At 42.6% G+C, this 13,002-nt stretch overlaps 1 protein-coding gene across 1 annotated transcript in view; it reads right to left on the reverse strand.

Moving 5' to 3' along the window:
* Window positions 1-13,002, reverse strand: part of LOC141164117 (uncharacterized) — an 89,016-nt gene extending 76,014 nt beyond the window's left edge. The window contains exons 1-4 of the mRNA XM_073649268.1: window positions 12,860-13,002; window positions 10,946-11,020; window positions 8,389-8,471; window positions 6,226-6,324 (exon numbers count right to left, since the gene is read on the reverse strand). Coding sequence (XP_073505369.1) covers window positions 6,226-6,324; window positions 8,389-8,471; window positions 10,946-11,020; window positions 12,860-12,976 — 374 coding nt within the window. The 5' untranslated portion in view covers window positions 12,977-13,002. The remainder of the gene's footprint in view (window positions 1-6,225; window positions 6,325-8,388; window positions 8,472-10,945; window positions 11,021-12,859) is intronic.

A 13,002-nucleotide genomic window follows, 5' to 3' on the forward strand; every position in this document is an offset into this window, starting at 1 on the left:
CAACTGATCTGGAACAAACAGTCTCCCCGGAGGTCCAACAGGGGCGTCCCCCTGAGCCTCCAATACCTCCTCCTCCAGCTCAGAGCATAGTGCCGAAACCACCACCCCCTCCTGAAGGATAGGAATCGGGTCGTCCGTATTCCCGGCCCCAGGGAAACTACGAGATAAGGCATCCGCCTTTACATTTTTTGACCCAGGACGATATGTAACGACAAAATTAAACCTGGTAAAAAACAATGACCACCTAGCTTGTCTGGGATTCAGACGTTTCGCGGACTCCAGATATAGCAGGTTCTTGTGATCGGTGATGACGGTGACCGGATGGACTGCCCCCTCCAAAAAATGGCGCCACTCCTCAAAAGCTAACTTAATGGCCAAGAGTTCCCTATTGCCGACATCGTAATTCCTCTCAGCGGACGACAATTTTTTTGAGAAAAAGGCGCACGGATGCCACTTACCAGGGGACGAACCTTGTGACAATACTGCTCCCACCCCTACCTCGGAAGCGTCTACCTCTACAATGAATGGCTGTGACGCATCAGGTTGAATGAGTATGGGTGCCGAGGCAAAACATTTTTTCAAGGAGGAGAATGCTTGACAAGCCTTGTCAGACCACCTAGAAAAATCCGTCCCCTTTTTAGTCATGTCTGTGAGAGGCTTAACCATGGAAGAGAAATTACGAATGAACTTCCGGTAATAATTCGCAAACCCCAGGAAACGTTGTAGTGCCTTAAGATTCTCTGGCCGATCCCACTCAAGAACTGCCCGCACTTTCCCAGGGTCCATACGAAAACCGGACGCTGAAACCAGGAAGCCTAAAAACTGGAGTTCCTGTACGGCGAACACACACTTTTCCCATTTGGCATACAGTTTATTATCCCGCAGGATCTGTAACACCTGCCTAACGTGCTCCTGATGAGACACCAGATCCGGCGAGTAAATTAAGATATCATCCAGATATATGACAACAAACTGTCCCACCAGGCGGCGAAAAATGTCATTAACAAAGTGTTGGAACACCGCCGGGGCATTAGTCAGACCGAATGGCATGACAAGGTTCTCATAATGCCCCTCCGGAGTGTTAAACGCCGTCTTCCACTCATCCCCCTCCTTCATCCTAATCAGATTGTACGCCCCCCTGAGATCCAACTTAGAGAACCATTTGGCGCCCACGATCTGATTAAAGAGATCGGGAATAAGTGGGAGCGGATACGGATCCCGGACCGTAATCCGATTAAGTTCACGGAAATCCAGGCAAGGGCGTAGGCCTCCATCTTTCTTCTTAACAAAGAAGAACCCCGCAGCCACCGGTGAAGATGAAGGTCTAATATGCCCCTTAGCCAGACTTTCTGAAATATAATCCTTCATGGCCTGCCTCTCAGGACCAGAAAGGTTATACAACCTAGCTTTAGGTAACTTGGCCTCAGGGAGCAGTTTTACAGAACAGTCATACTCGCGATGAGGAGGTAGTTCCTGACACCCTTTCTCCGAGAATACATCCTCAAAGTCCGCCAGAAATGGAGGTAATACCCAAGGAGTAACCGCACCGATGACCGTGTTCATGCAGTTTTTATTACAGAATTTACTCCATTGGCTTATCTCTCTGGTTTGCCAATTAATAACCGGGTTATGCTTAGTTAACCAAGGAAGGCCCAACACTATAGGAGTGGGAAGACCCTCCAACACGTAGCAAGACAACAGTTCTTTATGTATCGCCCCCACTTGAAGTTTTACGTCATGTACAGCTTGCAAAAAACTTCCCTGACAGAGAGGCCTGGCATCGATCGAGAATATGGGGATGGGTTTAGCCAACTCACTCAATCGCATACCTTGAACCCGGGCAAACCGAGCATCAACCAGATTAGCCCCGGCCCCACTATCCAGAAGAACAGATATCCTCTCAGTTCTCGTACCCACCACCACTTCCGCCGGTACGAGAAACTTAGATGAACCTAGGGACGAAATACCTACTCCCAGATTGCCGTCCACCACACAACCTGGGATCAACAGTTTTCCGACGACTCTTCACTCTGCAAGGGACGGGATGGACACCCCCCAATAAAATGTCCCTTTCTCCCGCAGAAGAAACACCTTCCTGCCTTATGGCGCACCACCGGTCCCCTCCCCCGAAATGATGTCCCACCTAATTGCATAGGCTCCTCTGGACTGACCAGGGGAACAACCATATGAGGGGACCTTGTAGGAGGTGGAGTCATCACAGGGGGTAGAGTTATCCCACACCTCTCCCGAAGCCGTCTGTCAACGCGAATAGCAAGGGCCATAGCGGCTTCCAGTGACGCGGGAGAGTCATACTGTGCCAACACATCCTGTAATTTGTCGGATAAACCTTGACAAAACTGGCTCCTAAGAGCCGGGTCATTCCACTGGGTGTCCGTGGCCCACCTGCGGAACTCTGAACAGAATTCCTCCGCCGGACGATCTCCCTGCTGGATCCTACGTAACTTAGACTCAGCAAGGGAGATCCGATCAGGGTCATCATATACGAGTCCCAGAGCAGCGAAAAACCTATCCACTGACTGGAGAACCGGGGAGCCCGGGGGTAGAGAGAACGCCCAAGATTGTGGGTCCCCTTGTAGGAGCGAGATGACAATTCCCACCCTTTGTTCTTCACTCCCCGATGACCGAGGCCGCAGCCGAAAGTACAACTTGCATGCCTCCCGGAAAACAAAAAACTTGTCCCGCCCCGCAGTGAACCTGTCAGGGAGAGCTACTTTAGGTTCTGGTCCGGCTTGCTCCTGAGGATACAAAACCTTGGACCTAACGTCCGTCAGCTCCATGGACAAGCTCTGCAACTGCCGAGCTAGACCGGCTACTGGATCCATGGTAGCTGGAGAAAAACTAAGCGGGTCGGTGAAAATGTCACGCTGTCACTGTATACTGGAGGTAGGGGGCCTAAGCTGACCCTAAGCTGGGGCCCTGACTAATCCCTCAACCTGGAGGTACTGTTAAAGGTACAGAGGTCCAGGCCGCCAGCGTAACCCCTACCTCCTGAGGATCCCTGCACCAAAGTAATCTAGTCCTGAGAAGGACCCCGATCACTACAAAAGGGGACAAGTAATAATATGCCCACACACAGTACTTAGACGCACGAGACAGTACAAGGGAAAAACCAAAATCACCTTGCATACAAAAACTACACAACTACAACAGAGGGAACACCAACGGGAAAGGAGATAAATGATAAAGCGAGGAAGGGAAAAAACTCTCCAAATACACTTATCTCTTAAACTCCAAATGCCACGATCCGCTCTGTTAGTCTGCATGAAAAGCTTTCACCGACACTTCCCTAACAGACCAGCAGGCATATGAAGGAGTCTAACTACAGCAACATTGATTGCAGCTGGGCGAGGCTGGACCTCGTCTAGCACAGAGAGAGAGAGAATTAATTCCCTCACTGCTGAAAAACACAAAGCACCAAAAAGTCAGCTGCGAGAAGTCAGGCTGTGTAATCGTGACGATCTTCGTGGCGACACACCCGTGACAGGAGGTCACCCTGGTACTGGTGACCTGGAGTCTGACAACTGTGAGTAAACCTTGAAGACTGCACCCCACTGTGTCCTAGAATTATTATCTGCGCCATCCCCTGCACAGCAACATCTACCTCATTGCTCATCACTGCACCGCCCTGGAGCTTAGCTCTACCTGTGGAGAGCTGAACCAACTCTGCTGCGTCACCATCAGCTCCAGGGGATCTGCATCGCAGCGGTGGCTCCCTATAGCCGCATACCACAGGTGGCGTCACGAACATTAAACTATAAAAACTATAAATCCCCCTTTTATTGACCGCCCTGGGTCACGGACCGGGTCACTGCCACTGTGACATCCCCTGCACCAACCGGCCCGGCACCGAGTACCCCACGGCCCAGGGGGCGCATCACAGGCATTGGATAAGGTGTTTGATTAGCTCCTCCATTTTGTCTGACTGCTGTTCCATCCTTACAGCCACCTTCACCCAGGACATGCAGTCTGTACATAGCCGTCACACTTGCTTCCTGGGGATGTTGCCAGCACCAACTGTGGTAGATCGGCTCACTCGGCTGTACATAGAGGGAGATACAGGAACATTGTCTCTTTAAATCTTCTTGCTGGTTTATTAATAGTATGGCATAAACCACGGCAATGTTAGCAAAACAAACTCCCCCTTATCCGCATCTCTATCAGGTTGTAAACTGGGGTTCACATTGGTTAATATAGCTGATATGTGGTCAGGTTTAACTGGGGGATTTCTCTTGTCATCACACCATATATTGCTATTAAGTCTTTTTATATGGTTAACATTGCTGTCTTTTTGATGTCAGCTGAACAACTCCCCCTTTGTCTATCTTATTAATGTTGTGCTGCTGCTATCATTTGTATCTTCCTATTATTTGGCCATGTTTACACTTGTTTATCTATTTTTTACAGCTTATGACCTTGAGGACTGCAGGTTGATTTACCTCCTTACTATTATTAGGTCTCTTTATTGTACTCCCTCAGTGATTCACAAGCACTTTATATAGCCCACTAGGTTCTGTAAACATCTGATTGTATGCTGCATTTTTTATATTGATTCATTGGGGAACTATAGAGAATTATTTATGCCGTTCAGACTTCTAGCCTCTTCCAGATCCCGTTAAGCTTTCGCTTTATTTCTACCTCAATTGCTATATACCTCCTGTCAGGGTGTGGCACTTTGGTGGCACTACTTCTCCCATTTTTTACCTTTTATTGGTAGTTTTTTGATGTTTTTATTGCGCCGGGCAGGTTCATAACGCTATTAACCTGCAGATTAACCCCATATCTGCAGATTATTAGCGTTTTCTTCCAGTGACAGGTTCCCTTTAATTAAAAAAATCCGATCATTTTGCTGCTGTAGAGTCTGTGTAACTTCTTCACATAGCTGGCTGTACTGCTTTTGCTAAAGATGTGACAGCAAACTTCTCCTGGCTGCTTTCGGAAGGAAATTGTACCTATTTGATTAAACTGTATTAAAGTGGGATGAGAGCAGGCAGAGTCTGCTAAGGGAGGTAAAGAGGGCCACAAAAGCAGCACCAGTGTAAAAGCGAACCCACCGCATGATCTGTAGTGGGGCGAGGATGACATGTCAGACACAGGCAGCATCAGTCAGAGAGAAATAAAGTATCCATAGCATCCATAGTAATCTTCAATTTAATAGCTCACCATCAAAATATAAAAAAAACCTGCATGTAATTGAATTTGGATTATTGATCCTTCACTGATGTGCACAATAAAGGAAGACTTGATAAGAGAATTGTCCCTCTCTACACCTAAGATTAGTACTAAAGTTGAAACATACATATACAGAGGCTGATGTTAATAGAAATATTTGAGGAGTTCCTCCAGGGGCCACATTTCTAAGTATTCCTTCAGCAGAATTGTAGCAAAGGACATTAGAAATGAAGTCCAAGATATGTATTGCCATTGAATTGCACCTAACCACTTCAAGTCCAGTGGGCGGTCCTACCAGTGACTGACAGCTATATTTGTATGCCCACTTATCCTTAGAAAGCTGTCAGTCACTGATAGGACTGGACCCAAAACTCCAGAAATAGCACTGGTTTAAAGAATTGAAACATTGGTTATACTGAATATTTTCTAAGAAAATTACCGTATATATCAATCTATTCTGCTCCCCTCTGCTCTATAACATGATGCCTGCAGATTAAACTGCATTTTTTTGATGACAGGTTCCCTTTAATGGGATTTGAGAAACCCCATCTTACATGTGGATCCATTGGGAATTGGTTTCTTTGAGTACACCTTATCTAGAGAACATTAACCTACAGAACGTTCCAAAGACGTCTACAGGCCTAACTGGTTTCATTAGCTGAAGTTACCACACATGATTTTATAAAGCTGGTTCATAACAAGTAATATTATGTGCAAATTATAGATTATAATAGCTGTATTGATTATTTTCCTTATCACAAGGGTCTCTCGTGGGCTGTAGAGAGGTAAAGCAGTATAGGAATAGAGCTGTGCTGATACATGTGAGCTAGTGCAGCAGCAGTATTGTGGGCACAAAGATCTCACATTCGGTGTGTATTGTTACTATTATCTTTTTGTTTTCTTCAGAATATTTAGGAATGACTGCGCCTTTATGATTAAATCAAGTATTTTGCGTTTTTAATAAACTAAAAGCATGCTATCAAATAATGTGCATGGAAACTCAATTGAGAATTAAAATGTCATTTTGTGACATACGTATAATTTTGGTCCTCTAGCTGCTCTCGTCCACAACGGTACGAACTATACGCGTCCTCTGGGCTGGTAATCATCATTTCGGTGGAACCATCAATAGCCCTGTGAAGGGAAATGTTTCACTTGCTTAAACAAGACAAATAAAAAGGCTCACCCAATCTGGTGGTGACAATTGTGCAATATTAACTATAGCAATAAGTTACAGGATGGTGCAACCTGTTTAGGTCATTTACTACATTATTGAGGTTACCCAACAGTACATTGTGTATATAAGACCTTGGTGAGCTAAAGGGGACAACTTTGAGGTAAGAATTGTTAGTTTGTACACCGACAAGCAAAAGGGTAACAATGTTTTGAACTTTTGACTTTCAGGCTTCATATCTCACCATCCACTAACGTGAGACTACCATCGTTCTATAGACAATCTTCTTGGCTATCTCATACATAAATTTGACTTACAACTATTTAGCATATGATTAGTTATGCAGATTCTTGTCATGTCACTGCATTGTTACTATTTTGCTCCTAAAAATCTAAATTTTAATTTTTATTGCTTTGTTGGTATTTTGTAAATCCACCTTTGGCTTTCAACACTGCCTGAATCCTTCTGGGCATGCTCTCGATCAGATTCAAATATGTCTCAACCAAAATCTGACCCCAGGTCTCTTCTAGACGTCCCCAAAGTTGGTGCATACTGGTCGACTTACTTGGGTATGTATACAGCTTTTTCTTGAACTCTACCCAAAAGTGTTCGATTGGATTGAGGTATTAGCACTATGGGGGCCAATCCTGCACCTCTACTTCATTGTCATTTTAACCATTTCTTCACCAATCTCAAAGTATGCTTCGGGTCGTTGTTCTGCTGGAACACTAGGTCATCCTTTTCATACCCAAAGTACTTGAGTGTACAAAGTAAATTGTCTTGTAGGATACTTACATATAGCTCAGCATTGAGACCAACATTGATCCTGGTCCATTATTCAACGCCTTTGGTTGTGAAACAACCCCACATCATCAGGCTTCTTCCACCAAACTTGACAGTTCCTTCAATTTCTCTGTTAGCCCTTTTTCCCTTTGTTTCTTCGCGACCCATTTGCACCCATCAGAGCCTAGTCTATTAACTTTCGTCTCACCGCTTCAAATCACCCATTTCCAATCTCTTACTGTCCACTTTTCGTACTTTTTTTTTTTTCGAGGCTTCTTCACCTTTTTTTGAGTCATTATTCCAAACTTGTGTAACCTGCGTTGCACAGTGCTTGCATGGACGACTGTGATCTTGACTGTGATTACAAACATAAGAGCCATCTCCACTGCCATGTTTGTCACACCACAATTGGTAGACTATAATGCTCCTGTGTTTGAACCCTTGAGCCTGTGATTTGTGATTGGCCACTCTGTCCGCCAAGCCACAGCAGACACCTTTTCTCTGGGTGTTTAGTCTCTCTTTTTTTCTGGCTTCAGTCTGTTTAGCATAACACAGGTGTTTTCATTTGTCTGCCCTATCACCTTTCGGATTTATATTCTTTCCCCCTGCTGGCATTTCCTGCTGGGGATAGTTTCATATGGATGGTCAGCCATTCTGCTGTAGCTTAAAGCTAGTCAATGAAATTCCAGCAGGGGTTTATCTATTAGCTGTTTCTCTTCTTTACTCTGCACCGACCTTCTGTTTCTTTTTAGGAAGTAGGCGGCATATAACCTAACAGTACTTACTTTATTTTATATTTCGTGGTTTACTTTACTCACTCTGGGATCTTTCCTTTTGTCAATTCGAACCAGTGACCTTTCGCTTGGGAATCAATCTAATAACACTCTGAGCTATTAGGGAATGTGTTGCATTTTGTAATATACAGGAAGAAAAATATTTTTCCACCACCAGGAGCAAAACAGTAACAATGTAGTGACATGAAAAGAAATGCATAACTAATCATATGCTAAATAGTTGCAAGTCAAATTTATGTACGAGATAGCCAAGATGATTGTCTGTAAAATGATGGTAGTCTCACGTTAGAAGCAGTAGTGGATGTAGAGATATGAAGCCTGAAAGTCAAAACATTGTTACCCTTTTGCTCGTTCATTTTTGTATGTGGGATAGACATTATCCATAAACACAATAGATATACATTGAAACACACATGGAATACTTTTGGTGTTTACAATAGGACTTACACTCCAAGTGCAGATATGTAGACTGCCGATAGGTCTTGATTGCAGGGATTAAATAAATCCATGGCTTTTCCATCAGGGTTAAACTGAACAGCAATAAAAACACATGTTTATAATAGGCCAATTTTTTTTTTCAGCCATACTATGCAATTAATATTTCATTACAAAATAAGGTCGTCCAATCGCAATCAATCAAGATGGAATGGTGGGTTAATCTGGAAATCTGAGCTATTGACACAGTATATAAAATATGTCTTGGATAATAGTAGTGATCACTGTGTTGGGGTCCGTCTGTACTGTGCAACTTGTGTTTTTTACTACCTCTAAGGCCGGATTCACATGTCCGACATTCAAGGTCCTATTATGGATGTCTGAACCTACTGCAAGTCTCCTGACCTGAACTGAATAACTTCACAGGCAAATATTTAGTTATTGAGTTTGGGTCAGGAGTCCTGACTGCGGTTGTACTCAGACTGTGAATGCCGGAGGTATAAAAACCGGCCCAAGGAGTGGAAGAGAATCAAGAATTGTGTTAGCTATCACGGTTATTTCTCCCTTCTCTTTTGCACTGTATCTTTCTTCTAAAGCTTGGCCTTTGCATACTGTAAATCCATAGCTGAGGGCTGGAGAGCAGTGTGTGGGGTGTAGCAACTTATTGCCCAAATCTGATAATGGGTTGCAGCAACGCCTAGAATTGGGACATGTGGACTATGTTGCAGTGCATAAGTCCACAATAGATAACACATATAATACACACTGTATGTATATCACATACTATTCATGGGAAGTATCACAAGTGGATTGGAGGAGAGTGTTGGTTTACTTATATTCTGGGGTCCAAAAGCAATGTCTCATGGCCACCTTTTGAAAATTGTCTCCCCATTGGAATTATTCATGCAAAAATTATTTGTTGTTCTGCTTGTTATGCAGCATCTGAATAAGGTCTGACTTAGCATCACACTCATTTGGTGTACATCATGATAAGGCAATGATTTGTAAAGGGTAATAAAAGGTCATACTGCTATAGGGGGCCAATAAGGTTTTATACAATATAATCCATATATAGTGAGTTCCCTTAGTGTGGGCTTCACCTTGACAAAGTTTCATAACTAAACGGGGGTGTCCACTGAGAAAAAAAAAAGATTTATTGCATTTCAAAAGTACAAAAAAATGAACTTACCAATATACATTGCTATAGAAATATTGGGATGGGTCAGGTAGAGTATGTCGTCTAGCGCTGCAGATCGTACATTCCGGCATTAAGCCTTCAGTTTCTGGACAGACAGGTTACAATGCATTCAGAAGGAAACTTTGACTAGCGATCTGCCATTACTTTTTTCTCGTCAGTTATGTTGAATTTCAAAAGTGATTAAAAAAATACTTGTCATGATGAAAAACAGTATCCTGTGTCCTTCTCGGCCCTTATTCACATTAAGGTCATTTTTGACATACGGTAAGGTTTTAATACTACAGTTTAGGACCATTCTAATTGGATTCACGTTGGCGCTGGTGGGATGGCTTTTATGCTTTTTTTTGATCAAAAGCAGTGCTTACCGAGTACCCTATGTTATTTATATGCACTATTGCTTCTTACTTATAGCAGGGAATATGTTCATTTTGTTTTTATCTTAGGTTTTGTTGCTGATTTATGATATAAAAATATAATTGTGATTCATGGGGATGTACAATTTTTATATCCAAAATTAGGGGGAAAAAAGGCAACAAAGTTAAAAAATTGGTGCAGGCCTCAAGGTAAAGACCATTACCCAATAAAAAAGTGAAAAAGAAGGCAGCAAGTCAAAAATTGTATTGAAAAAAAAAAAGGTTTTTATTGAGCCATATCAATACGTTGCGACTGTTCAGCTCATCAGAACATACGGAGCCATTTTCAGCTCAGAGTATGTTTTGATTAATCAAAATGTCCCAATATTTTGAATACATTGATATGTGTCAGTAAAGCGTTCATTACCCTGATGCCTGCACCCATTTTTTCACTGAGCTCCTTTTTTTCTTATATTATTACATTAAAACAATACATCCCCATGAATCTCAATTATATTTGTAGACCATAAGACAGCAACAGCTAGCTATTACTTCATTGAGATAATAGTCCCAGTCACTGCGAATATAAGACACTTTATTATATCCCTTATATCAGAAATATGCTTCATCTGAACATGTGCTACATAGACACAGAAGAGCAGGAATTCATCCTGTCTCCTCTGTGTATGGGAAACATCATACCATCTAGTCTTTACCCACTAGCTCAGCGACAACTGAAAATTAGAGACAGAGCCTTTATAGGGAAAAACTGGTGAAAAATGCAGGATACAAGTCATATAAAGGCCAGAGTTATTCCTCATGACAGGTTTGTTTCTAAATAGTTATGATTGGCAGCACAGCTCATTATGAAAATATAATGACAGATCTCCAGTGTTTCCATTTCGATCCATTCTAATCTGATTGTCCAGGAACAGAAGTTAATTGCTGATGTGACCTTAGTTATATAGCGAATCTTACTGTGTTTAAATCTGTGGTTATGAAGCCATCTATTACATACCTGTATAAACGCTGCTGTAATGAGACACTCCTCATTGCTCCATGAATGGACTCCCTGAAATACTTGTTCCAGGATCTGATAAAATCCAGATGGAATACTTAAAGCATTATGAAATCAGTGTCTTCAATGGGATCTGTCCTCAGGCTATGCTTCTTATGTAAGGGCAGCACAGTATAGGAACACGTCTGCTCTCCTTTTAGCCCAAAACAGTGCAAAATATTGGACCATTTGACTAATAGGAGTGATTCCATGCCACTTAATGAATGGCGCAAGCCACTTAATGAATTTGGCACATCTTCTCAGTGGCATGTGCCTCTGTGTGCCTTGCCAGAAATCATACTCCAGTCAGAGACCAGAGCAGCATTTCTGCCGTAAAAAATAATGGCACTTTTGTTGAATTTTTAAGGGGGGCATAACCGTGGCCCGTCCCGCCTCCTCCCCAGATCTGCCTATTGGAGCTGCTTCAAACTGGCATAAAAACTCCAAAAGCTGCAACATTTTAGAACAACTCTGTGTTGCACAAACATTTAGCAATTATTCAAAGTGATTTACTCCAGTTTTTTTGGTAAAAACACTTTGATGAAAAGCCCCTATAGTGTATGAGTCTGGTGCATTTATAAGGGATTGCTTTCCCCACCTTCCACACAGTGATAGATAGGCTCCTGTGTATGCATGCAAAGCAGCCAGTCGTCAATTACCACCGACTCAAGGGACCACACCGGACTCATAAACTGTGTGTGTCTTTTCTGATGGCTGCCATTAGCCAAAGGGCATAATAATGTTTGTGTTTTGGCAAATAGGAGAGCAAATGTGTCCTCCTACTACATTATGCTGATCCTACATACAGTATGAGAGTCTAATGACAGATCCTTGTTAATAATTGTTATACTAAAATCACGCCCCTAATGAACTTTCTCTACGTTGTGGGTAGTCGAATCTAGCATCTTTGTGATGCTTTTGCATTTGTTCCATGGAGTTCCAGTACCTGGAAACTCAACAAGCTGCTGTAGATTCATCTTTTAATCATCCTGCAGATTTCTCTTAATATTCTGAGTGGGTGACTACTTCATATAGTTCAGTCCTATTAATAGTTATTTTTATTAATATGGATAAGACATGTACATATTAAAAATTCAATTGGTTATCGGACTTACCATTCATGCGTTAATGGCATATATTATTTTACACTGAATATAAATGGAAACAAGTGAAAAAATGTATATTAAAAAGATGCGCTATTGCATATTATTTCCTGATTATACAGCCAAAGGGTGAAGCTCAGGGTACGCACACACTGGCGTATAACACGGCCGAGTGCGATCTGATGTTTTATCCGATAGTACTCTGTCCAATGTTATGCTATGGGGCAGTGCAGATCTCCGTTTCGGCATGAGAAAACAATCGCCGCATGCTGCGAGTGCAATTGGATCACACTCACCCATTCAAGTCTATGGGTGCGTGTAAAACATCGGACTGCACTTGTATGTCATCCAAGAGCAGTCCGATGTTCGCTCGAACAGACAATGGAGAAGATGGAGAAATTAAGTTCTCCATCTTCGCCACACCTGTGATGTGATTCTCTCATGCGAGAGAATCGGATCACACTCAGATGACACTCGGCTTTGAGCAGAGTGTAATTAGCATAATCGATCCAATTCTTTCGCATGAGAGAACATAGGCCAGTGTGAGCGAATCCTAAAAGATATTATGGCTTCATTCATTTCCACATCAGAATGTGAGCAGGACCACAACTAGTGATACATGTAAGGTTTAGCACACGTGACGTCATCAGCATTGCTCACCTCCCGATGCGGAAATGAGTGGAACCAGAATAACCCTAAAGAGAATCAGGTTTGTCATTTTGAGTTTCTTTTTTTTCTGGACAACATATCAAAAAATCACAGACACAGATACCTGGTATATGAATCCAAATTGATTCTTATCATTCCCATGTAAGAAGTCCATGTCATTGTTGTGACACCCATAAAGCAGAATAGAGGTGTTGTATCCTGAAGGTACTGTGTTCAACATGGACTGAATGAGTTCAGAAAAGAACT

The sequence above is a fragment of the Phyllobates terribilis genome, unplaced genomic scaffold, assembly GCF_046119375.1.
Source record: "Phyllobates terribilis strain yellow unplaced genomic scaffold, ASM4611937v1 Scaffold_10__3_contigs__length_209671492, whole genome shotgun sequence".
Taxonomy (NCBI): Eukaryota; Metazoa; Chordata; class Amphibia; order Anura; family Dendrobatidae; genus Phyllobates; species Phyllobates terribilis.